Source organism: Lepisosteus oculatus, chromosome 12 (genome assembly GCF_040954835.1).
Source record: "Lepisosteus oculatus isolate fLepOcu1 chromosome 12, fLepOcu1.hap2, whole genome shotgun sequence".
Taxonomy (NCBI): Eukaryota; Metazoa; Chordata; class Actinopteri; order Semionotiformes; family Lepisosteidae; genus Lepisosteus; species Lepisosteus oculatus.
Genome location: NC_090707.1, coordinates 33,432,033 through 33,459,717, shown reverse-complemented (window position 1 = coordinate 33,459,717; position 27,685 = coordinate 33,432,033). Strand labels below are relative to the sequence as shown.

Sequence of the window (27,685 nt, the reverse complement as noted above, 5' to 3'; positions counted from 1 at the left end):
TTGCCATCAATGCCATCTCGGACTTTGGGTTAAAATGTATCAAAATGAGTTCTTTTGTAATTACAATCAATCGAGAGATTCTTTATAAAATGCTTTATTTGTTGGAATCTGAGATGAAATATTATACATGTAACAGAAAAAGCACTATATAAATCCAGTCTTTTTTTCCCTCTATATACACACAAACGCACAGTACAAACAGTTCAAATAAAACTTTGAAAACTCCGTTGTGTGCAGTCTTCTGGTCAAAGTGTCATCAGAACACTTGGTTACCCTCAAGCCACACCTGCAGGAACAAAAACATACAGACACACAGGCAAAGACATAAAGTGACCGTGAGAACACTTTATGAAGCTTTAGCACGGAAATTCCACGTCACCACAGTTTTGTTTTACAATACCAAGCCAGAGGACTTGTAATAACAATCCGGAAGTGCATCTGAGAAGGGCAACTGAGAATAAGAAGCACATCTTTATGCAAAGGGTTGTGGGGGCATGGAACAAATTCCACCCATGGAACACCCTGTGCTGTGCTGATACGCTGACTTATTTTAAGAAACAACTGGTTGAGATCCTTGAATCTATTATCTACTAACTACCAAAGGGGCTAGATGGGCATTTTTCTGTTTGTCATTTGGAAATGTTCTTACATCCTTATGTTTCCTTTCTTGTGTTCTTGTAATCATCCTCCATAATTTTTCATTTTATTCTTGCTGCAATAGCCAAGACTACAATGGATTTGCCATAGCTAAGATTTCATAAAAGCTACGCAATTTTTCAACACATCCAATCATTCGTGATTAAAATACAGTAAGCGTCTCATAGTATTATTGTGGTTTTGTGAACCAGTGACAGAATGGTGGTAAAAAGTAAGATCAAGATGAGAATTTGGGGGAACAATGGTAAAGGTAAAGGTGTGAATGGCCTGTGTATATTTGCCAGGTGAAAGAGTTATGCAGACCACAACTCGGAGACTGCATCAACATCCGACCCAACCCAAATGCTGCTTTTAATATGCTGCTGTGCTAGTTCAAACATTTTTAAACTGGCTTGTTTAGACAACCTAGGGCTGGCCAAGAGCTCATTTATATTGTGTGTGTAGACATCTACCACTCCGTGCTTTGTACAGGACATAATGGACCACCGTGTTTTTCACACTTCTGTGCCCGTCACCCATTCAGAGCGTAGTCAATGAACCCAGCTAGCTCGGGTCAGGGCCATACAGAGCCATCAATAACTGGACACACAGCAGTTCCGTGCTCTAACCCATCCAGCTGAGAGGTCTGCAAAACTTCCATCCCAGGTCTGTGTACAGGTCTTTCATCAAAGACGCAGTGTGCAAAACAATCACTGCACTCAAAATTAAAAGATGCCAACGGTCCCAGAGGTGATAACACAAAAAGCAAAAGTGAAAAGTGATCTAGGCGACATCCATGGTGGGCAAGTGACATTCAGGTGTTCGAATGTTGCAAGTACACTCCGTGTTTACATATACAGCCTGTGTTTCATGGACAACTGGGTGAGGCAATTTGGAGCTAAAACCTTGTTTTCTCTTTTGTGGGAACACTAAAGTCTTGTATGTCTTGAGGATATGGTGCTTAAGAATGACTAATAACAAAAGTAATAAAAACAGCATTCCTAAATACTAAATCCTTAGCTGACCTGCTTAGTTAAATCAATTTGCCACCTGTGCCCAAAAAAGAAAATGACTGCAAGTGAGGGTACATTTGGCTTAATATCCGTTTGTGATCATTATTCGCAAATAATGAACAGACAGAAAAACTGTTCAGAATAAAAAAAAAGGCCTTTTCTCAAGGATAAAAGTACTCTTCACTGCTTGTTCTCACCTTTTGTAATTGCTGTGAAGAATAAAAGAGTCACTTTTGAAATCTTGGTTTACACTACTAAAGTTTTTTTTCTGGGTTGGTACTTTGCTGATGAAAAGCAATTTTAGGATATATTAATCCTCATTCAAGCACGTTTTAGGAGAAAATAATATTTTACTTTTATGCCACTGTGCTTTGTCCAAGCCTGTATTTATCTTGCCGCCGAGACCTGAGAAAATGTGTTTTGCTCATAAATAATGCCTCACAGTACTATCCCTGTTGTCTAGGGATGATTCGGCTAGGTAGAGATAGCTTTAAACAAGTAATTAATCACAAAATTGTTATTTTACATAAACTCATTTCAACTTTTACTCTTGTGTTCTTTTTTTAGAAATACTACTTTTAATTACATTTTAGACAAGTACTTTTTTTCTCAAGCAACACAACTGAATTCCTTCTCCACCCCCCGAGTTCATTTTAAAATGCTGAGTGGAAATTACCTACAAACACCTGGACTGGTTTGTCAATAGCTGTGAGTTTTGATTGTCATCTTGTAATTGTCAGACTCCCCCAATAGTGAATCATTTCTGTCTAATTTTCACTCCCACTTCCAAATTTTGTTTCTGGAGGACATCTCTGGGGAACTACAGAGAGTAGGAATGGCTACAAAATTGCTACAAATGATTCATGCAAGAACCTGCTTAGGCTAAATTCTTATTTTACCTCAGTGGAAAGCTGTGTGGACTGTCAATCAGTGTAGGCATGGAAGTCAGGGTCTGAAAGAAGGAGGAAAAGTGAGACAGATAACAAAAAACCAGCAGGATGCGGCTTGACACGAGTTTACCGCGATTCGCTCAGGTAAACCTGAGCCGTCACTGAAACAAGGCGAAGCAATGTGGAAGCATGGGGAAAAAAAGGAATCAGAGGGAGACGCGGTAAATCTTAAAATGAAAGATCTGATCTGAACAGCTCTGTAGCAAGCAGGCTCTTCCTCTCTGACCAATTGATGCTATCCGTAACAGCTCTTTGACAATCCTCACAGGCTGCTCAAATGCAAAACACAACCCTGACAGCGCATGTAAGCCCTCAGGTTACGACAGCGAACGTGGATAATTATGAGCGTATGGACACATGAAACTAAGCACTCTAAGCCAATACAGGTCATGGCAATAACTAGATCATATTACATTGATAACTGCAGTGGACACTATGATCACTGACTCCCTTTCCAGATTGGTCCTACTACTTCAAACTCTTCTGGCTTTACCATTCGAATATGATAAAAGAAAAGAAAATGCTTCTGCCAGGGACCATGTTCATCCTCCCCCAACTGTTCCTTTATTACTGCACAGACACATATGAAGCAATGGAGTTGAAATGACCAGTGACTCATGTGGATGAAAGTCAATCGGGAGACGATGAGTAAAAGTTGTGTTCCCATGCATGCATATGCTGTTCAAAATTCACCTGTTAGTCCTGAACAAGTCATCCATCTTACGTTGCCTGAAGTACAGCGCTGGACGATTTGTATTCCACAACATTCTGCGTACTCCATCTTAGTTGCCACGTATTCTTTATTGTAAGAGGTGCGTTACAACAGCGATTACAAATCCCGTTTTACAATTAACATCAGAAAATGCAAAGAAACGCGTTTTACATTTAAGTCACAAGCTTTTGAGGAAAAGCATTTCCAACACCTCCTCCTCTGAATTTCCTTGCTTATACTGTAGATTAGATTGCAAGAATACCGGCAGTGTTCAGCGCTCACGATTAACAATACAGTGCTTCAGCTGTCATCAGTGCAGATGCGGTGCTAGGACTTGGAATATTCAAGTATTCATTAAGACATCAAAGGTGAAAAGATCAGAGGTTTCCGTTTCATTCCCCTCATGCACGTACTTCCGACTGTTTCTGAAATCAATATGGCTGACATTTGCGCGACTGAAACCGAAACACGCTGGTTCACAACAACGTCGCTCGCTCTCCACTCTCTCAGATTGTTCAGCGCGGCGGCCGATTTCAAGAACAAGCGCATCTCATGAAGGCAATACCCACCGAGAGCAAAGTGTTTCTCTTTGTGGAGTGTTCAGGGAACTCAATGTCTCCCAACACAAACTTGTGCCATCAGTCCAAAAGGTCCAAATGTTTTGTTCCACACTGCAAAGTAAGGCTGACTGGGAAGTAGAAACTGAGGGTCTTCGTTTCTCAAATAGCAACTGTTGTGCCACAGACCACCAGCTTTACACTCCAATCTGTCGGACTGTCCCATAATAAGTTCAGTAATAGTTTCCATTAACCAGAACTTGATGAGACATTCAGGCACCACAGCACTTTGGCAGCCGATACATTCCACATTCTGGTACTAAATGACTAAGGTAAACTGTCAAGATATTCTTCTCTCATGACTCCCTCAGCTGATGATAAAACAAGGAATCATCAGGCTTTTGCTCTGTTCTTCATTATGCACATATACAATTTTACACCTCTGAGGAAAAATAAGTTACTGATCATTTCAATATTGTTTTTTTTTTTTTGCTTTCTTCAGCAAATGAACAGATATTTACCATTCTCATGTAAATTAATTTAACACACTGGACCTGAAGGACAGTCCAGCTGAATTGCTGCTTCTGAATTTTTTTTTACTCTTCAGTTTCCACCAAAGTAGCCATTAGTAGCCTTATTTTATTCTACAATGAAAAAAAAAACTCTTAAATGAGTTCATTTTTTTTCTTTTCTAAGTAGCCATCTACAGACAAAACGGGGACAGGTCTTTCGAGCAATTCGAATGAACATGCCTGTCGGAGGAAACGCTCGCTGTTCGAACTGTTCAGATTCCCAAAAACACACAAAGCTCAGAGAAAGTTTTCTCACTAACAAAGAGGTGAACACACAATGAAGCCACTTCAAAGGCTAGGAGCAGAACACAAGGAATCTGCTCTTGTGATGATTGTGGGGGAAAAAAACATCCTTCATATAGTAAGACTTAACTATAAAATGTATAACATTCTCCTTTTTAGCTGCATAACCAGTAATGTGCAATTGATTGTCACAAATTCAACTGTAAGTATGAGTAAATGCAAGTAACTGTTGGGTTACAGCATATCACATCCCCAGTAAGCTGAAGAAGGCAGGAAAAAACTCTGTATCCAGAGTAAAGTGCTTTTCAGTGACAGCCTACCTATCATTTGGTGAAGAGAAATGAACTCAGTCAGCTCTCTGAATGTATTTTAAAAATAGGACACTGAGTAACTTATGCATTAGAGCTCTTCCTCTGACTAATATACAAAAAACTGCTATGTAGCAGTTTAACATGTTTCACCTCCTCGCATGCTGACAGGGATTAATTGGACAAACGTTTAGGTGAAATTAAATTGCCAGAAGCATTACGAGTTATCATAATACAGTTTTGGCACCAGACACCTTATTGCCTAAAACCTTTAGACATTATCTACTTGTAATTGAGCTGAAGTCATGGGTGTAGGCTCCCAGCCTGTGTTGGAGCAAGAGAAGGTTTTTTCTAGCTACAAGCTTGTCCTTCTACACAATTTTCAGTCTTTCACCATGTTTTTCAATACACAATGAGTGCAAATTTAAATTTCCTCGACTTTGCTATTTAAATACAGACTTTAAATTCTCATTTGTTTCCCCCACCAAAAAACAACCTTGAACAAATAGCACGCATTTTGTTCATTTAAAACAAAAACAGTTCCTTCAGAGAACTATTGGGCCATGTTTATAATCAGGGTGAAAGTGCCTTAGTATCCTTAATTAATTAGCAAGTGCAATGTTATTGCTTTGTTCTGAATTCCCCCAAGGAAACTGAATTTCTTCATTGAAAGCTTGAATGCATGTCAATGCTTTCAATATTTCAAATCAGAGCATTCTTAAATTCAAATTTTAACCGATAAAGTGTAAAAATACTCATTAAATTAATATTAAAAACAACACGTGAAAAACTAACATAAGTCATTTATGTGCATAGGATTTTCATAAATCATGGTTTTTATCAGCTTACAGAAGTGGTCTAATAGGTTTTCATATATAAAACCAAACAGCTGGGAAATGATCCATATAACCAACAATAACTGAGCTATGAATGAGTTTATTCTGAAGCCACTGTGTGATGATGTCATTAATCCCTGTGGCAACCCGAGAGGCAAACTACAGTAAAGTCATCGCTCTATATGACCTGAAAGACAGGGTGAAGAAAAAAAATGATGAACCCAATTGCACTAATCTTTCTCTCTCCAACTAACGAGGTATCCTGTAAGGAGCATCATATGTCTTGGCACCAGGAAAACCTTAAAAAACCCTCAGAACAACTTTATTACAAATGCATAGTATTTTGTGAATTCACATTATTCAGGGGTAAAACTGTCAAAACTGATTCATAAACTTTGTACACCATACGTACAGTATATGCATGTTTTCATGTACTTGCGGTGTGGGCTTAACGTCAAGTCAAAACAAGTAGAAAACCACATTATGTCTAGTTATGTTATATGGCACTAACCTCGGAAAAAATCTGCAAAATATATGCATGAAAAAACAACCCTTAATAAAAGAGAAACTCATCACAGCACTTCCTGTTTCAGAAATTATCTGCCACAGCACTGCACCTGACGTCAAGACATCCCTTTAAAGACGAACGTTAGTTAGCTTGCCCAGGTCTATGTTTGACCAAGGCACGTCTCGTCTTTGTCTCAACACACTAAACACTTCAATCGTTTCTTTTTGTCATTGGTTTCTGCTGCTGTCCCCTTCTCCTCTTCTTGCGGGCCCTGTGAGCTGCCTTCCTGGCGTGGGATCCTGGGAGTTCTGCTCTCCCCGGCCTTGGCTCCGCCCTGACTCTCCGCCTCCCGCCTCCTGCCGGAGGGAGTAGTCCTCTCTGCCCCTCCTCTCGGCTCCTCAGTGGCCCCGCCCCTCTGGCTCCCCCTGATAGGCCCTGACTTTTCTCCACCCCTTCGCACTTCCTTCCTGCCCCCCTGCCCTGCTGTGTGCACACCTGCTCTGTGCTTCCCATCCATCTCTGAGAGGCTATAGGCCAGGGCCATCTGCAGGTCTTCGTCTTCTTCGTCGGTGCTGTCCCGGTAGCTGAAAAACGGGTCGGAGCTGAAGGACCTCTGAGTTGGAGTCCCATGGCGGAGCCTGCTCTGATCCAGGAGAGACTGCTGTGGAGGAGTCTGCTGCTCGCGCCGGCTGAGCTCCAGGGCCAGGGCCATCTCATCCTCAACACCTGCAGAGACCGATCGGGGGAACTTCGTCAGTAGGTGCATATCTGTGTGAAGCTACATCACCCTGCCACTCACAACGGGCAGCCCACTGAGGCTCGGCAGGTGTGAGCCTGGCCAGTACCTGGACGGGAGACCTCCTGGGAAAGCTGAGGCTGCTGCTGGACCAATGTCCTGGTCATTCAAAATCCCAGGGAGTTTCTCGAAAAGAGTCCTGGCCAAATTTCCCCCTGGCCTTAACCAATCATTACCTCTTAATAATCCCCATCTCTGACCTGGCTTCATCACTCTGCTCTCCTCCCCACTCATAGCTGGTGTGTGGTGAGCGTACTGGTGCAGTTTGGCTGCCATCACATCATCCAGCTGGGGCACTATACACTATAGGGAAGTCCACTATTAACTGTAAAGTGCTTTGGGTAGAGTGACCAGAAAAGTGCTATATAAGTATTATTATTAGTCTCTTGACACCTTCCCTTTTAAATAAGCATATTAAAGGATCCCAGAGGTACACTGCTTTGCTCCTTCTAATTTTGGCTATGCACAGCTGAAAATCAGATCCAAATATCTATTATCTACTAGCAGCTTGCTAGCTATTTGGGCCTGATGGCTTCCTTTTGCTTTTAAATATTCGAATGTTCTAACATTTCTGTGACCGTGACACAAAATGGCTGAGAGTGACTTGATTATATTTGATCATTGTAAATAAACTGGCAATGTTTACTAAAACCTGGTCCTTTCAGATGCATTCCACACATTTTGAATCCGTCAGAATTTACCATTATTATCAGTTAATTATATAACCACCAAAGATTCATCATCTGTCGGTATCTTGACATCTTGGCTCACAGTAATGATGCCTGTACCAGTATGGTGGGACGAGGGTGTGCAGACCTACCCACACATGGAGCTGTTCTTTTCTTGGCTCTGCAGCAATGCCCCAGAGAGTCAGCGTGGACTGAAGGAGAGACACATGCCTCCCTGATATCACCCAGGAACTCACAGGGATCGCTACTTCCCTGGGAGCTGAAAGAGATCTGTCTGGCTAATCCCTACCCTACCCCAGGGGCTCTGAGCCAGTCTGCACTGTGTCTTGAGGAATCCTGGTCACAGATGCAGATATTTCACCTGTGCACATTTCACGCTACAGAGTAGGAAATGCAATATCCAATTGCTTCCCTTTGCATTTGATAAGATAAGATCACTTTATTAGCCATACATAATTTCTTGCATTAGGAATTTGGCTTTTTTCGCATACCCCAGCTTGCTCTCCATGAGACACACAGACAGGGAGAGAAGCTTGGGGTCAGAGCGCAGGGTCAGCCATTTATACGGCACCCCTGGAGCAGTTTGGGTTACGGGCCTTGCTCAGGGGCCCAACAGAGTAGGATTCCTCTGCCAGCCCTGGGTTTCGTACCAGCAACCTTCCAGCCACAGGTGTAGATCCTTAGCCACAGTGCTACTGCTCCACACCTAAATTTTAAATTTAACTTTTTCCTTTTAGATTTGAGTTTTCATATTCTGGAATGCAATCATGCCCATGGAGGTTTGTTTAAAAAAGCAGTTCAGGCAGATTTCACATTGTAATCTGATAAGGTATAAAATACTGTTGCTGAAATCAGGGAACCTGATTTTAATATTCCCAACAAAGGCAAAAAAAGGATACTTGCCATTGATTAAAACAGTTTTCAGCACCCCGTCCTCCTCAATCTCAACTCTTTCTTGGCCATTCTCTCGGATCCTAATGATCAAGAGGGGAAAAAACAAGCTGAGCACAAATTCAGTCAAGTCTTAACCGACATGTATCACACCTTAACACTGAAGCTTCTGTATTTACTCGTTAGGGTTGGAAATCAATCCGCTAGCAAGGTGGTTTGAAAATTTACAGTATAATAAATCTGTACTCTAAGTCATTAACATTTATCATGTCACCCACCAACTCACTTTGGTTATTATAAGAGAGTAGGAGAGTACAACAAACAGCACGCAACCTCATGGGAATGTAGTGACAGCTTCTTCAGAACAAAGCTGGACATCAGTGCTTCTCTTGAATGAGTGTACTTGACAGGAAGACATGTATCAGTTGCAGCCCTAAGAAAGTCCTAGTCCCAAAGCAATTATACAGTTTTACAGTTCAAACAGCATACACTGCTCATGTCATTACAGGAACAGCTAGCATATCGGATTACTATGAGTATATGTTGGGCTTCTAAAGAGTTGAAAAGAGGTAGTTCTGTGGCGCTTATAGTTGCAAAACGTCCTTAGAATCCTCTTGCTCCTCCTGTGAAAAACAGTGGAGCTAGTAGCCATTCTATTTTTGGGCTTCAAAGGGGATATTTAAAGCTGCACTAGAGTCCCATTAATTCTTTTTAGGTTTGGTGTAAGTTTGCTAGTGTCAGGTCTCTTAACTGGGCTAACCAAAAAGTTACGTTCTGACACCCAGTGGGAGATTTCTGAGGAATCTAACGCCCCACTTACATTAAGTAACACAGGTGAATAATCCTGCCTCCTCTGAGATCTGTTTGTCTCCTATAACCACATAGACATACCTCCACTTTCTTCCCTAGATTCATTCACCTCATTTAACATCTGTCAACATCTGTTTAGGGAGATACACACACTTTGTCTTGAGTAGATGAAACCATTGCCTTTAAGGTGTTCCTTATGGTGCTTCATTTGCAGGCTTGAGATTTGTTTCACCGATACTGGAAAAGGCTGAACCCAGATCCTCACAATTCTTGTGAAAATAGTAGTAATCATTGTGAATGTGTGTCACTATTAGTAACTGTAAATACAGTATGTATTTGTTTTTTTTTAATTTGCTGCCTTGTTCATTATTCTACCACATCACTGTGATGTGACAAAAGAAACCACAGATCAACACATAGTTTTTAAGTGACATTCACGGGTATTCACTAAAAATAGGGGGTGTTTGATTGTGAATATATAAAATTCGCTTACAAATCAAGCTGTTATTATGATCGGGTTTTCTCTTTAATATTTTAGGCTCATGTAATTCAGTTGTTCCTCACATTGAGCTCTCTGATCTAATGGGTAACGATTGTTATCCTAATAAAATCCCCCAGTCAAAACAGTCACAAATCAGCTGCATAAAATTTAAGATTCACTTAGCTACTAAATTACAAAGGAACAAGACCGACCAAACAGCCTCCTCTCAATTCTAACCTTGCATACTACCGTATTCAGACTGAAGACTGCTTGCAAAAACAAGACATCCCAGACAAACAGAAAGGAGATCATCTTATCACAGAACTTGAGATATCCTCAAAGCTCTTTGCGTCCAGTTGCCCAAATCGAACTGGATGGAAGACGGAAGTCTCACATTATATACCAAGTCTCGCTATTTTGCACCTTCACAGACAGCCAGCTCAAACTGAAAATGCAGTTGCAGCTGCCAAAATGACTGTGCTGTTACAGCTTGTGCAAATAAAATATAAAGATTAGATAAACACCCATGGATGGTTTGGGGGTAAATTGTACCTTTCCATCCACCATATAGTAGTAAAGGGATATAGTATGAGGCTGAAGAGTCAAAGTGTGCAGGTATGATCTGATATAGTAACCTTTCATCAGTTCTCTACATTTATATCAGTCTACACCTACTGTACAAGTGGGAACTGAGACATAATATTGAGCTGCTGTGTGGCCCCTTTCAAAGTTGATCAGTCTGACCATGGCAAGGCTGTCTGAAGGCATGTGCGTTTTTCTTATAGTGAGAAGAAACATAACAGCCAATTGTGATCTTAGGATCTGTCTATTATGTGCTACGATATGCCATGCACATTTCATAAGGTACATTTAATATTTATTAGAGATTAAAACTAGTGCTCAAACAGAAGCTGTAGAAGGACATTCGCTGGGGGATACCAAGAATGAACAACATTACTTGTTTCATTTAATAAGTATGGAATGCACTGTGCACGGATTTTCAGAACAAAGACACAAAACAGTGGGTCTTGTTTTCTTACCGATATCAATCGCAGAAAGAAAGCATGAACTTATCTGTTTGTTAGTCAAAATCTCTGGATGCATCCTCATTAGAGAGCAGCAGAAAGAAGCCTTACTTTTTTGTGGTGGTCCGTTTCCCGTTGACTATCCTGGTTGACGTAGACACAGACCGGAAACCACCCATTGCACTGCCCATACCATCCATGCCCCCCATAGAGGATGAGAAGGAAGTGAAGTTCACTGCAAAGAAAGGTGCTCGTGTTGAAGGAGTGGAAAAAAATAATAATAAGACCTTGGTACATATCTAAGTTTAGCTCCTTTTGTTTTTCCTTCCAAATCTTGTGCTGGGCTTTCAGACAATAATACAAGATACATTCGCAGGTCTAAACTTTCAGATGTCATTACTGCTAATGGAGACTGAATCCAAGGAAATGAAGAAGTAAAGAAATAGTCTGTTTTTCCAGCAGTTAGACTCTATAATATTAAAAACAAGCGATTGAGGTGTTTCTACAAGGTAAAACGAGAGAGAAAAACCTTACATGTAATGTCAGTGGGCATCTTGTACGACATGTTAATCATTACAAAGATTCTCCTTGAGCACGTTGCTATCTTAAAATACTGAGCTTTCACCATTTAGATTACTCCACAGGTTAATATTTTATATTCAAAGGTGCAACATTAAAACTGCAAGTGCATTAACACAATCAGGCATGAGGCAGCAGCTTCAAATCTCTAACGGAACAGCAGATGCGAAACTGGAATGACTTGCACTGGTGCCAACGCCATACTTTACCTCCTGTGGAAGGAAAGGAAAAGAATCGGCTTGGTCCAAGCCGGGAGCTGCCAGGACTTCCATGAATCCCGGAGAAGGGGCTGAAATCGTCTAGGAGGAAGGCAGAGGACACAATGACAGAATGCCTTGACCGAATCTGAAACCCGTGAGGTCAAAGCTAGGACATGTGATTAACAGGCACTTCACAACCATGGTGACAACGCCCAGGGGAACAGACCAAAGAATCAGCCACTGTAAAGTCAGGGAAGTGATGGTGGGAGAATTAAATTAGAATTTTTTTAGGTCCTTGAAAGATCAGCAAAACACATTTTCCCTCTCATTTTACTTCTAGGACTATGCACGTCCAAAACCTCGATTACATTATCACGATTAACGGCATTGAAAAAATCCCTATCCTGGGAACCGTGGGCAGTGATAGTGTTTCACATGATTTGGGAATCCGTCAAGCAAACAGTCAACCATGAAGACCAAGGAAGTTCCAACACAACCCACTGAAAGCAGTGCAGGTGATTATTAAAAAGTGAAAGGTGGATTGAATCATACACACAATGCCTATATTAGGCTGTCCCTGGCAAAACTGAGCAGTGCACAAGGAGGAAACTCATTAGGGATTCTACCATGAGGCCAATGGCAACTTTGTACATGATCCCCAACCAGCTGAACAGAGATTGAGCAATGTCACAAAATGGCCTGACCAATGCTCAAAGTAGGTCTATCTTCTGAAATGACGATGGCACCACCGCAAAGCACTCAGATATATCAACTGCAATTTATTTACAGTGCTCCTCTTCCCAATAAGAAAAATGGGGAACAAAAGTTGATAAAAAAAAACAGTTCTTAAATCCAGAACAGAAAGAAATCATCACAAAACCAGTTAGAACTCTATCTCCAACACACCCAATTACCCACCAACCAACCAACAACAACTCCCTAGGCTGTGGAGCAGCTTATATTGTGTGTAAGCCCCTCCCCCCTGGAATGAACCATTATTTTTTTACATACAAAACAGTTCACAATTCCATAATTAATTCAGTCTGTTCACAAAAGAAAGAGAAAAACAGGTATATCCACAATAACATTTTATCACTTCTCTTGTACTCTTTTCAAAATAGAAAAGGAAAATGGAATTTCCCCCCAATACACATGCATGTGGTTCTTCCCTTTACACTATAAATATACCTTTAGAACGGGGGGTTAGGTTTGGCCCTTCGAAGCCACCATAGGCTGGCACAACCCGGACGTCTCGAACAACAGATAAAACAAACAGTAAGAATCATTCAAAGTGAGCGCGCTCTCCATTCACACAAGAGCAACACTCAAACGAACAGACAATTACCATGTATGCTTCTGTATGTATCTGTGCCTCCAATTAACAAATGGCTAATAATGGCAGTCACCAGCCAATCCTCGAGTGTGCACCCTCGGGAACTAGCTAGCAACCAGTCAGCGAAAAGTGTGCGATTTGTGTGTTTTCCAGTGCTACGTGTGCCTCGTTGACAGACTCCTCTGTCATAAGCACATACGCAAAGAAGGAGTGAACACTGCACCGTTGCAGTGTGCAAAGTTGATAAGGTCTCATCTAAAAGGCATAATTATAATTAATTATAATTGCTTACACTTTTATAGCGCTTTTCTGAACACTCCACTCAAAGCGCTTTACAGGTAATGGGGACTCCCCTCCACCACCACCAATGTACAGCATCCACCTGGATGATGCGACGGCAGCCATAGTGCTCCAGAATGTATTTGGCATGTATCTATAACTGTGCCAAAGACACTTCCACCACGTATCGATTCAAAAGGGTGATTATGTTATGACTCAACATTCATTTAGCTTTGGAGTTTTCTTTTCGCTTTTTCATTCTGTTGAATGTTGCATCAAAAATAAATACATGATCAACTGACATAAAATGAATCACTCTGCAACATCGCACTACGAAGCAAAAATAATGCTCATGTATCAGTAATTGTAGGAATAAATAACTGGCTGGGAAAAAAAAAACAGATCGAGAACATCACTTAACACTGCAATACGCTGAAACCACGACACGGAAATCAGAAGCAGAGAAAGCAGCTTTATTCTGGAATACTTGACTTAAGGGGACGAGAAAGCAGGCATTTCCCCAAGCAGAGGAAACCTACCTTCTTATTGACCAATTAACTCACCGAAGAAACTTGCAAATGGATCTTGGCCGCCGAAAAACTCCCTGAAGACCTCGTCGGGGCTGCGGAATGTGAAGGTGAATCCCGGGAAGTCTGCCGTGTCAGGTCCTCGAGACCCTGGAAAGAATGGAAGAAGAGAGACAGTGCGCCGTTAAACTCAGACCAGAGCACAAGAATCCCCCCATCCTGCCTCACAGGATCACAACAAACAGGCTGCCCTATTTCTCCTGAACAAAAACAGTAGCAAGCTCCATTTTCAAACTGCTTTGTACCCCCGCACAGGAAAACGTCTGGTCCTCTCCCTTTTCTTACAATTGTCCTACTGTGTACAAAATAATCTGGTGAATCCGGTTGTTTAAAAAAAAAGGTCACTTTTCGTATTAGAAGCAGGCTCTACCGTCTCTTTTGATCTCCAAAACAATCCTGCAACATCTCTGTAAGCAGCGCCCATTTAAAAGTCAAAAGCAACGCCGTGTGGTAATGAGGGAAACTAACAGCAAAAGTTCATCTTGTTTAAGTTCAAGAAAATCACAATATCCCTATTTAATTTTCTTTGTACGTCTCTATTGAGCTTTCAAGAGAAGGAGCATGGGAGCTTAAGTGTATGCAAATAAACTTGAAATTAAATCTCAAATAGCTGCATAATTATGTTGCTTTACATTCTGTGTTTCATTAATTCAGAGCCACATCTAGTTGGCTTTCCTTGAGGTGTTTTATGAACTTTGATGCAAGCAGTATGACACATAGCATCTTCTATCCAGCCCTACAATTTTACAACGTAACCTTGTCAGCTTCAGTATCCCTAAAGTAAAAAAGCAGGAAACACTGCAGATCAGAGTTTGTACGGAAGTGGGTTAGCTATTTTTCGTACCTGCACCAGACAATCCATCCTTTCCATATGCATCATAAGCCTCCCGCTTGGTTCCTGAACAAAAAAGAACTGTCAGAACACATTCAAGATTTTTTTCGGTGAAAACCCGATTGCTTATTGGTGTACAGGAAGATGGCTAAACATTTAAACGCATACACTAGTAAAATCAACATTCCCACTATCATCTAGTCCGCAAGACAATTTCTTTCACCGAAACCACTTGAAATGTCTCAAGCTGGGTCCTAAAGAATTATGCTGTTGCATGAATATAAACAGAGAAACATAGAAAGATGGGCTTAAAATGCATTGGGACATCATGATTTATTTTCCTGACTTCACTGTACATTTGCAACATATTACATTTCAGGTTACAACAGACACATGCTGGACACGATTAAAGAAAAGAAAAAAATTATAAAAAGGCAAAGCATCAAATCCACAATGTTTATATATAAACACTGGCCCCGATTCACATGCTGTTAGCGCATTAACTCTCAATGCACAACTACTCTGCCCAAACCACACAACTGAAATACCTATAGGCTGCACGTTGACTGGTTTGGGGATCGGAAGGCTTAACGAAGGCACAATGTGAAGTTTGCAGCTTAATTATCTTGAATTATCCATCCATTTTCTAACCGCTTCTTCCAATTCAGGTTTGCAGGGCCACAGCAAGCAACCGACGCAAGGCAGGCTACACCCTGGACAGGACGCCACTCCATCACAGGGCAGACACTCTCACCAGGGCCAGTTGTCTCAGAAGCCAACGAACTTACTAGCACAGCATCTCTTTGGACAGCAGGAGTAGACCCACGTGATCAAGGAGAAAACATACAAACTCCACACAGACAGCACCCCAGGTCTGGAATTGAACCCAGGGCCCCAGCACAGCAGGGCAGAAATGCCAACCACTACACCACCATGCCACCCTTGGTAGACCATCCATTTTAAAGTTTTATTAGGTCAGTTATTTATACCCAATCATTTCTAACAGGTAGATTGTGTTGTAAAAAACATAATGCATGTGACTACACAATCACAGAGAAAACGAACCATTCACTTAGATTTATAGATTCCCCAGATTTCACAATCTGAAACTTTCAATAAGAGGCTCAACCAGCCACCACTACGTTATAATGAGGCTAACAAATTGGACTGGAAAGTAAGTCACTCAATGGCTTTTCCTCAAGCTTGAGGATGGCAGTTTTCCACAAACCTAAAGGCGACAGATGGGATCAAGACTGGATCCACACAATGAGCAGGTGTTGACCTGGGACATCTCGTTATGTGCCGTGAAATCCAGTCATAGCGAGACCTGCTCAGTACTCTCACATTGCTTCCTTGTTCTGACGTCTAGAAGTCTCAAAGTGACTGGCTCCTTCTCAGACATTGTCCCTCTATCTGGTGTCTGTCAATTTTCTCAACAGCTGATACTGGTGGTGCATTTCCCCATGTTTGTTCTTATTAAATCTTTGAAACGCTTCTTCTGTCCTCTGGAATAATGGCCTTGGATAAGCTGTGGGACAAGGATTTAGAAGCCTGGGGTGACATGGGACATGACCAGCGCTACAGAATTGAGGTGGCTGATCACAGGTTCAGAGCTTGTAGTGTCTGTTTGGGGGATGCTAGTCTGTCTGTCCTCTCACTCAATTTGTCAAATCTGCCCACAGTTTTGGGGCAATAATACCCCAGTTCTTTTACTGTAGGTGCCTCCTGTATGCCATCCAGGGTGCTCTACATTTTCCAGGCAATCATCATAAATGCAACCCAATGGCATCAGGGCATTTGTCTTGTGAATATTAACCCCACCTCATGCTATGTCAGTAAACTTGCTCACAACTGAGATCCATTTCGGTCAGGACCCGTCCAGTACTGTGGCATCATCAGAGCACTAGAGTTTGATGACTGATGTCACGGTGGTTTTATTTTTGGCCTTGAGTTGTGCAGATATAATAATTTACCATCCATTCAGTCAGCTGCACTCCAGCAGGGAGCTTGTACACGATCAAAATAAAAGCAAGGCACTCAGAAAATAGAGTCAAAGCAAAGACACATCCTTGTATGACTTCTGTCAGGACTTCAAAGGGCTCCGTAAGAGATCCATTTGTGATGGTCCAGGTCACACCCTCTGTAAGCTCAATTAATTCTAAGCAAAGAAGGTGGATTTGCTTCTGACATTTTTCCTGTAATTGCTATTAAAATCATGTTAGCTCTACCCCTTAAAGGTCTGAACCCACAAAACGAATATGGGAGAAGCTCTTCGGCAGAAAAATGAATGTTCAGGAGAACTTTTGCACTGCTCTTTCCCATGATGCACATCAGAGAGATCTACAGTGCCTAGAATTTCTACAGATTACGTCATTTATAGATAATATCCACAAATAACAAGTCTATTTTACATTCATTGTGAATGACATACAAAATAACCTGGATCTAACAATTCTAGACAAACAGATTCAGTATCAAATCTTAAAACTGTCTGATCCAGATCAACTCTGGAACCTGAGGTGCATTACAGTCCTTTCACAGATTGCAGTGGGTGTATTTTACTGTATCTGCACAGTCACACATGAATCAATGAGCAGGCAACTGCTTCTTATGTGGCAATTTTTGTTTAACTTTACCAAGTAATCTATCATTTTGAGATAGCATGGAAGAAGAGCAAAAAAGCTCCTCACTCACTTGCAGGCTATCTAATCTATGCAGTGCTAAGTTGATAAAGTTAAAGTTAAAGTTGATAAAGGATATCAAAATTGTAGAGGCGGGGAAGCTTGTTCCAGACTCCCACAGACTTTAAGGAATATGATACCACCCCCATAGATGGGACTCAAGTTCACAATTGCCATCTTAGGAGGCCGGTGTCTTATTCATTTGGACTTGAGGACGTCAGTCCAACATGACATTACATGAACGAGAAATCGGTATCTTAATGATTGGAGTTTTATTTTAAGGGAATTTATTTCTGTACAAAAAGCAGAAATAGACAAATATACACATACACTTATGTGGCACACACATTCTGGCAAGTGCTTTATGGTAGGGAACCAATGCAGTTAAAAATATGTATCACACTTATTCAACGTCAACAAAAAGCAGTAAAACTACAGTATATATAAATACCAAATTACACTGTGCTACCAAAATGCAGAAAGAGTCTGCCAAGATTTAGGGTGAATAAAAATTAAGGAATAGCAAACACAATCATATCAGTTTTAAACAGATTATATTTGTTTTTAATTTGTCATTGCAAATAAATCCAGGTAATATCCATGTGTTATATATAAATATATATATATACATATGTTAAGTATATCCATGTGTGATTCAGAAAGTGTTTTTGTACTAGCACCAGGTTACTAATTTATATTTCAGTATTTCTGTGTCAGTTGATAGCTGCATACTGTATGGTTTTCACTGAGGGGATTATCTAGTACTCACTTTCCAATATTAACATGCTTTCAGCAATAAACTATTGTGCTGATTGCAAGAAGAAAGTACTTACCAGGTATCCAGAAGCTGTAAAGGCATCCCACATAACTTAAATATTTTCATAGTGCCCCTGCACTCCATAAACAGCTATCACTAGCTCTAACTTAGATCCACCTGTTATTTTTGGTTATTCTCTTCAACTACTAGACTTAATTCATTGCTAACTGGTTTCACATTTTCTACCATTCTCTACCAGTGCTACACCAGCTGCTGCAACAGCTAGTAATGTTTTAAAGTGTCATTGTCAGTGCCATTGTCACTAACAGAGTACGCCATACTTGCAAGAGAACACATTTATGGCACAAAGGACTTTACAAAACATCTGAAAGATCAATAAACATTAAAGAGCCATGGGAGTGGAAATATTTTCCTATATTTTTCTGAGTGTGGAAAATTATCTTCCAGGTCACTTTTTCCCCTAAACTGAACACACGTGCCTTTGGAAGATGGGAGAAAACCGAAGAAAACAAACTCAAGGACTGTGACATCACACCTCCTATCTCAAGAAGAGAAACTGTATAAAAACAGCTCAAGGAGTGATTTGTCACTTTTTGAGACCGAATACTAACTTGTTCATTCTGAAGTCAGATACAAGTATGACATTAAATAGGAAAATCCAGTGTTGAGCATTTTCCTAAGGGAGCTGTTGGTTCTTAAGCCATCTACACGTTTGTTAAGACCCGGAACACAGGAATACCTACTGTCTGACAGAACTTCATAGGCTTCTGCTATCTCTTTGAATTTCTGTTCTGCCTGTTCCTTGTTGTCTGGGTTCTTGTCAGGGTGCCACCGCAAAGCCAGCTTTCGGTACCTAAAAATAAAGCAAAACAAACACAGGAGCAGCCACTGTGAACTCAGACAGAATGCACTTCACTGGTTTATACTTAGCCAAATATTTCCAGAATGCAAGATAGCTGCATGGGGATGTGGTTGTCACCATAGCACCCAATGATAATACGATAATCAGTCAGAGGTCAGAAATTTAGTATGCCACACAGGTTTGGGGATTTTACCTTTTGACTGTGTCAGCAGCTGTATTAGGGATTAACGACAATGATGTGGCACAGTGGTAAACTGGACTTTTACAGTGGCACAGTTCAGTAAGATTTTAAATACGTTTTGTGTTCATTTATAGGGGGAGTGCTACCTTGTTATGATTCTTCAATTCTACTGGCAGACTGCTGTGCCTGAGCAAGCTAACAGGACGATTTGAATTTTTCAGAGTTTAAATATTTCAGTTCCTGAAAGTGCAAAGTACAAGCTTTTATCCTAAAGGACAAAAACCGCTGCAGCGATATAATATTTCAAGTTTTGGCTGGTGTCGAACATCAGAAACGGCAAAAAAACAATGCAGCCAGCCTAGCTGTACTTACGCCTTTTTAATATCTTCTTGAGAGGCATCACGTGCAACTCCCAAAACATTATAATAATCCACCATCTCTTCCCTCACAGATTCAGAATCACTCGCCTTCTCCTCCTGCCTGTTATAAAAAAAAAGAAGTATTTAGGCAAAGAACAGCCTAGCAAAACACGAATGTGTGAAAGATGCGCGATATTCTTAACTGCGCATTATTACAAGGGGAGAGCACAGTAGTGCAGTGGTTATCATTGCTGCCTTGCAGAGCTGGGGATCTAAGTTCAATTCCTGGGGTGCTGTCTATGTTCTCCCCATGTTCGTCCGGGTTTTCTCCAGGTCCTGACCCTAGTGTGAGTTGTGTGTGTGCCTTGTGATGGACTGCCGCCACATCCAGGGTGTGTCCCACCTCACGCTGGTTGCTCGATGTCTGTACGGGATTTAATAGGGTGCTGGTCAGAGGTGCAGCTGTGAGGTGCCCCACCTGGGATCCAATCACAGTCACTCATGGGCTCCGAACCCCTGTACACCCTGTACAAAAGGCCAGATCCTCTGCAGTGGGAGAATTCTCCACTGTCTATGGTAGGTTTTTAAGGACGGTGATGTCACTTTCTGTCACGACCGCCAGCCAGCAGAGACCAACTCTTAAACGATCTAATCAGCACCAGCAGCGGGTTATTATTAACAAGCTCCGCCGCACGCGTTAACACACCTCTACCGTGCGGCATGCCACGCTATTTACACCATCCTAACCTGATTCCCGCTGCTCGTTATTAAGTCTACTCCTTGAGAGCTCTACCTGGCTTTTTTCCCGTACCTCGTTTATTCTGGATTCTGGACTCCCCTTCTGCCTTTTCGTCTTTGGACCTCGACTCTCGTCTCGGACTGTTTGGCTCCTGTGTTCTCTCCGGATTACGACCTACCTTACCCCTTTGGACCACGACCTTGCCTCTTGCTCCGGATTGTTCGCTTCTATTGCTCTTCTTGGCTACTGAAACACCCTTTTCCTTTGGACCACGAACTCTATCACATTGGATTGTTCGCCTGCCTTGTCAACTACCCACTCCTGCGTCTGCACAGGATCCTCGTATTCTTCCACCAGGGATTCCTAGCACACACTTCGTGCCACCGAGCCCTGTTACTCAAGTCAGGCCTTAGTCGTAATGAAGGCAGCAGTCCTCAAACGGACACTGTCCACCACCTTCTGATACAGAGCCAGGGGAATCCACTGCTACTATATTAACATGACATTACACGGCACGTCTTTAAATAAATCTGGCCGCATTTAACATCCTCGTCAGACCATAAAGCAGTCTGGTCATTCTCCTTTGAGCTCTTTCCACAAACAAGCAATATAAATCATATTCAATATAAGGTTTCTTTGACTATACCCGTATTTGGAAAATAATACAGGACTGTTTCATTTGATGCAACAATCGAGTGCTTAGAATTTGTGGCTTACTGCTTTAAGCAAAATCAATCCTTACACTCAAACGTGAAAAATTCTTACAGCAATTCCCAGGCTGACAGAAACCATTAAATTAGGTTCACTGAAGCAGAAATAATGACAAGGGATGTAAAAAAAATGTATCTTTACTTACAAAGAGCTTCACAGGCACAGATAAAACTTTAAACACAGAGATCTGGTCAGTAATGGTAGACGTACTCCTGGCAGCAATGGCCTATAAATCATAGGTACTGTATGATACAGGTTCAAAGCATCTTCCAATTAATATTTTGCAGAATAAAATTAAGAAGCAAACACATTGCATGAAAAACAAGAAATAGGTCTGCTAACCAACCTTTTATTTTCACTTTAACTCACTACCTTGAACTTTTTACGGTGCTTGGAATGATAACAGAAAAGCCAATCGCACAAGGCGTGTGAAGATTCAATAGGTCATCGTTTCCCCAACTCAAAACAGGGTCCACTCTGGTGTTCAGATTTCTCCCACAGACAAGGCGCCATGCTTTTTTTCACCACAGCCCACTGAAAGCAATTTCAACAGGTAGGGCAGGTGTAGGTTCTGTACAGAAAACTAAAGAATTACAGGATGTGCATTAAATGTTACATTAAGGTCTTCCAGCTGAGTTACGGAATACCAAATGCAACAAAAATTGTGCAGTTGTCATAGGTGAAAAGAAAGTTCAAAATAAGAACAAAAGAGCCATTATGAATGACAGGAGGCCCATCAAGCCCGTTGGCTAGTTAGAGCTAAATAATCCAAGGCTCTCATTCAGCCATTTCTAGGAAAAAGCCAGTTATTATTTTCATTAGTAGCATTTGTTGCTTTGTCCATAGGCATAACATATCCATTGGCACCACTTTGAAGATTATTTCACTGAAGGTAAGTAAGAGATTCCGATTCATATTGTTACCGTTAAAGGTTTCTATCCAAAACAGAACCTGCTGAATTTCACAATGTAATTTTAATCACTGCATTACCGACCTGTATTGAAGACTACTTGAAGTGTAAGATTGCATTCCTGTGCTAAAACGTAAAAATTCTGCGTGTCCCAGTCCCGCCAAGATGGGTGCAGAAATGCCGCAAATAGATTATTGTCACATGATTCAAAAAGAAACAAATTATTTTAAAATAAATGGCATCATTTGATTATTTTAACTGTCACAATAGAAAACTTGTCAGCCATTCTCAAGGTCAAAGTATGCTGTGTTTAGCACTCAAGGAAGCTGCATACAAAAGCCCAGAGATAAATAGGTATTATACAAAGGTATAACATTGATACAATATGTAGTATATGTGTGGTTGAAGTTATTTGTTGAGTTGGTTATGAAATGTAGTCCAGTATAATGTTTGATTAAGTACAAATGGGTTATACTAAAAGCTAATAGCAAACTTTTCTTTCTCTATGCAGTGATTTCAGTAAGCTATAGTTGCTCAATACAAACTGGTTAGCAGGCCTATAGATATTTCTTGTTAGATTACAGATATGAGAAATAAAATGGGAAATTGTGACAATACAAAACTATCATAGGTTTGATAATTGGTTGGCATGGAGTTTCTTAGCTTTCCAGAGACCAGCTACTCCTGCATTCTCCTGGATTGCAGGTTTGCAGTGATGTCAATGGGAGACGCTCTGCTCCTCCAGTCAGTGCTGACTCTCCTGTCAGGCGCTGGGAAGAACACATCTCACATCATGAATAGTTCTGCATATAGGTATGGCAGAGCAGCACATCCAAAAGGTGCAGGATTTGTTGCCATACAGCTCAGTCCTAAAATGATCAGCAATTCCAGTTTGGGATCTGTATAAAAGATAGTCTATCGGTTGCACGTCTCAATAAAGGAGATGGAAAGAGTATAGATTCTTGCTGCACCACTGACAAATTTTATTGAACGAATGGGCAGCATAGTGGAGCAGTGGATAGCATTGCTACCTCACAGCTCTGGGGTCCTGGGTTCAATTCTGTTATCTGGGGTGCTTTCTGTGTGGAGTTTGTATGTTCTCCCCATGTTCATATGGGCTTTCGCTATGTGCTCCAGTTTTCTCTCCCACAGAAAGGAATACTGGAGGATTAATTGGCATCTAGGGAAACTAGCCCTGGTGGGTGGGTGGGTGTGTGTGTGTGAGCCCTGTGATGGATTAGCATTTCATCCAGGGTGTATCCCACCTTGCACCCACTGTATGCCAGGATTGGCTCCATTTTCCCTATGACCCTGTATTGGATAAAGCAGTCAGAAAATGGATGGAAGGGTTTGGTTGAAAAAATGCTAAGTAAAACTTTAATAGTACACCGTACACTGTTGTCTAGACTATATGAAACCAACTAAACCACTGTTGTTACTTACATTAGTCACTGTATGTACCCATAGTCATGAAAACTCTATACACACCTAAACACTTAGATGATAATTTCACTGAAAGTGAAAATGTAAATGAGATTATCTGGCCGATTCAATTAGTATTGTGAAAGATCACTGCATGATCTGCTTGGAAGTGACAATTTCTATATTTTCCTTCCCCCCCCGTTTCACATCTGTGCCATTTTGTTGCATTGGTATGTATTACTACCTCTTACTTCACAAAGCCTAAGGACTACTGGTGAGATTTAAATGAGGAGAGTAGGAAGGACAGATGAAAATAATCTTTTTTTTTTATTTTTAACTATGTCCTTCTGGTAGGTGAAAAGGAGAAAGAGTCTGGGAAAAGGAACAGTTTTGTGTAAAAGTTTGAGCAACCCTGGTCAAATTGTATGTTTCGCTGAATTTGAAGTGGAAAGAAGTCGACACATCCTCTGTGTGGTGCAAACTTAAACATGCCATCTTCCTGCAAATTTTAATGCACATATAGTATTTACTTAGTTTTGTAGGTTTATTAGGTTTTGTAGAGTTTTATGTTTCGTAGGTCTATTATTTTCAAAATAATAAAACACTGAATGTGGCAGGTGCAAAGGTTTGGCCACCCTAAATGTCAGTACTTAGTAAATATCCTTTAATAAAAATCACAAACGATTCCCATAGCCTTTCTATCCAAGCATCTGGATTTTATCCCCCCACTCTTCCAGCACAGAAGTATTTTTAGGTCTTCTTGCATGCCCTGCATGTCTGAGATCTCCCCAAATTTTCAATAATTTTAAGTCGGGGGACTGTGAAGGTCATTCCATTCCAAACCCTTAATCTTTCACTCCTGTACGTACTGCAAGATTGATTTCGAGGTTTGTTTTGTATCATTGTCTTCTTGAAACATCCATCCTGTTTTCAGCTTCATTTTCTTCACTGACTCACGGCCAGACAGCTTCTAAGATTAGTTGAACTTTAGTTGAATCCATTCTTTCTTTTGCCCACACAATATTTCCTGTGCCACTGGCTGCCACACAACCCCTAAGCATAACAGATCCACCCCCGTGCTTAACAGTTGGCAAGGTGTTCTTTTCTTCAAATGCTTCACCTGGTTTTCTCCACATGGATCTTCTGTGGTTGTGGGCCAAAAGTTCAATTTTCTTTTAATCAGTCCACAGTACTTTGTTCCAAAATGTTTCCAGCTTATGGAGGTTTTGTTTTGCATACTTTAGATGTATTAAGGATCTGCGCCTGTGGCTGGAAGGTTGCTGTTTCGTATCCCGCGGCCGGCAGAGGAATCCTACTCTGTTGGGCCCCCTGAGCAAGGCCCTTAACCCCAGCTGCTCCAGGGGCGCCGTATAAATGGCTGACCCTGCGCTCTGACCTGTCTGTGTGTCTGTGTGTCTCATGGAGAGCAAGTTGGGGTATGGGGTATGCCAGAAATTGTATATGCTCAATAAAGTGATCAGGTGAAAGATGTTGATTTGTGTGATGAGGTTGTAGAGAAGGTTTTGTTCTGACAAAACTCCCATGCAGTTCATTTTTGAGCAAGCAGTGGACCTGTGGATCATTTCTCTGTTAGTTATAACTGTCAGCTAAACCTTCCTGCAGGTCCTTTTTAGTGATCTGTGTTTTCTGCGTTGCAGATCTTACCAGTTTTTGAGGAGTTCTAATCAAAGATTTTTGGGGTCTTCCAGATGCTGCCTTGACTTTTAGAGACCTTTTCACTGCCCTCCCCTGCTTTGCAAGAGTGAATTATGCCTATTTTCAAGCTCTAAGACAACTGCTTAGAGGAATCCATAGGGGCTGAACGTAGGCAGAACAACAGTTACAGGTTGGAAGGGTCAGAGTATTCGTCCAAACAAGTCAGTCAAGTTTTCGGGGCCTTTGAAAAACACAATTTAAAAAGTAGCAATGAATGAACTGGAAGGATGCCTAACCATTTTGACATGCCACATTTTTTTTTTAATGTTGTTAAAATCAGCAAATGAATAGTCATTTTGCCATATAACTTACAGAAAGATTTTTGGTTTCATTTCGTACCATGTAGAGGTTGTGTCAACTTCTTTTCACATAGAGATTCACTGAAACATACAATTTTACCAAGGGTTACAAATGGTAGGAGGCCATCCAGCCCATCTAACATAACATAGCATGCCTTGGCAGAAGAACAGGCACCCAGGTTTGCCCTATCCAGCCAATTTGGTAGTCAGTGGCTAATTGATCTGAGGATCTTATCCAGCTGTTTCCTGAAACAAACCAAGGTATTGGCTTCAACAACATGGTTGTGCTGCTTGTTCCACACTCCCACCACCCTTTGTGTAAAGAAGTGCCTGCGGTTCTTGGTTTTAAATGCACTTTCATGTAGTTGTCGCAACTCACTTCCTTCCTGAGCAACAGCCTACATATCAGTTCTTGTCAAATGTTCCAAACCAAATTAATGACATATTGCCATGATTCACGAGTGGTATCAGGGTCTTTCCAACAAGCACAGTTCATACTGTAACTTACAAAATCAGAGCCCTTTTAGCTACAAAAGTATCTTTTATTAAGTATCCATTAATTCCTAAGCAAAATCCCAATTACTGTACACAAAACGTCAAGGAGAGTCTAATGTGACGGAACACAAAGATTTACATTAAAACATAATACACGCGTGTGTTGTTTTCATGCGTTTGGAAAGCATATGGCAAAGAAAAACTCCTTATCCGCGAAACAAAATCTTGAGCAATGCTAAGAAACACTTGACCACAGTATAATCATTACAAATGTTCACATTTAAATTATTCACATGAAATCCGATACCCATTCAATAGGAACAATTTGAGGCACGTAAAATCAATACATAGAAATCACAATCCCAAGGATTAGTCATTTTGTATGGAAATTGCTGTTCTATAATACTGATATCAAATCACGCAATTCCGCGCACAGGCAGTCAGACGAAACGACTAACTTCAGTTTACGCAGCATGTTCAGCAATCAGTGACTGATCGTGTCCTGACTGCACCCCCAAAATCCCCCCGTGAATTTCTGGTGCCCTCCCCACGCCCCTGATTCCATGGCTACAGGCTGGGCGTGAGCTGTCTAGGAACTACAGCTCTAGTGTGTGTTATTTCAAGAGAATGCCGTGCTCACACAGGCTTCTCAACAGCTGCAGATTCTCCGCACACACCAATTTCATCCCTGGACAACGACTTCCAGTCAGAGGGTGCGCGTTAAAAAGCACACAACGCAGATCTGGGTAACGAACGCACGTAGCCTAGTCTTTATGATTGATGTAAGGATTAAAAACTTATTTTTTGTGCTCGACATGACACGCCATGAACGCAACATAAAGAACGTTCTTTGGGAAAGAAATTACACACGCTGATCAGACCACAAAATAAAACACGCCGACATCTTACCTTTTGGAAAGGCGCAGAGATACCAGTTCCACGATCCTTCCTTTAAATGGGAATGAAGTATTTTGGAGAGACTGGAATGCGCTTCCAAACGGTTCCCGGGGATCCAATTAAAACGCGTTTTCCCCGGTGACGTTGTCGACGAACCTGCTGTTATTTCGAAGTGTACCGGACTGCTTTGCTCGTTTTTATGTACCACCCAGATAATAAAGACACTTCTGCTCTTATTATAATAGCAATGTGCTAGATCAGTCAAGCCACCCTAGAACTGTTACGCTCTGTAACGTCATAATCAGCTGAGCAGAAGCCTCCAGAAAAAAATAGAACGTCCAGAACATACCAGGCATTTTGTTTGTTTTGGAACGTCATTAGCACCGCCCATTTAGTCGGAATAATCCCTCCCCTTTATTTAATATTCATTTTTTTGTTGGCGTTGATTGGTTGGATGGCCTGCAGGCCCGCCTTGCCGTAATATTTTATGATAATTTAGAAGATACTTCCTCGTCTCTACAGAGGTTGTTATAATTTATATGTAATAAACACCTAAACGCACAAAGCAATAGAGACGTGGACTCTCAAACTGGAAGAGTGAAAAAGCAATAAGATTTTTCAGAGGATTTTTGACACATAAAAGACATGTTTTAATGAAAGGCAATGGATGTTTTTGAACTTGGAACTGGTTATACTGTAAATGTTCTTACCAATTATAATAAATATTAGAACTGGGTATAAAACAGTAAAACTAAGGAATGGCAGTTACAAGAGTCTTTAATAGAACTACTGAATTGT

At 41.1% G+C, this 27,685-nt stretch overlaps 1 protein-coding gene across 6 annotated transcripts; it reads right to left on the bottom strand.

The window, feature by feature from the left end:
* Positions 1-78: 78 nt before the first annotated feature.
* Positions 79-27,288, bottom strand: dnajb2 (DnaJ heat shock protein family (Hsp40) member B2). Of its 6 annotated transcripts, none has more exons than XM_015359448.2 (11): positions 26,900-27,275; positions 19,712-19,819; positions 19,040-19,149; positions 14,850-14,903; positions 13,982-14,095; positions 11,816-11,905; positions 11,139-11,262; positions 8,724-8,794; positions 6,831-7,061; positions 2,549-2,601; positions 79-286 (listed from the first exon to the last, which is right to left on the bottom strand). In XM_015359448.2, the coding sequence occupies exons 2-10, from the start codon at positions 19,774-19,776 to the stop codon at positions 2,573-2,575; spliced, it is 888 nt and encodes a 295-aa protein (XP_015214934.1). In that variant the 5' UTR covers positions 19,777-19,819; positions 26,900-27,275; the 3' UTR covers positions 79-286; positions 2,549-2,572. The 6 variants fall into 6 exon arrangements, with proteins under 6 accessions (XP_015214934.1, XP_015214935.1, XP_069052370.1 ...); XM_069196269.1 differs by lacking the exons at positions 79-286; positions 2,549-2,601 and adding exons at positions 19,902-20,122; positions 20,510-22,828 and having other exon boundaries at positions 3,382-7,061; positions 26,900-27,288; XM_015359449.2 differs by lacking the exon at positions 2,549-2,601 and having other exon boundaries at positions 26,900-27,277.
* Between the last annotated feature and the right edge of the window lie 397 nt (positions 27,289-27,685).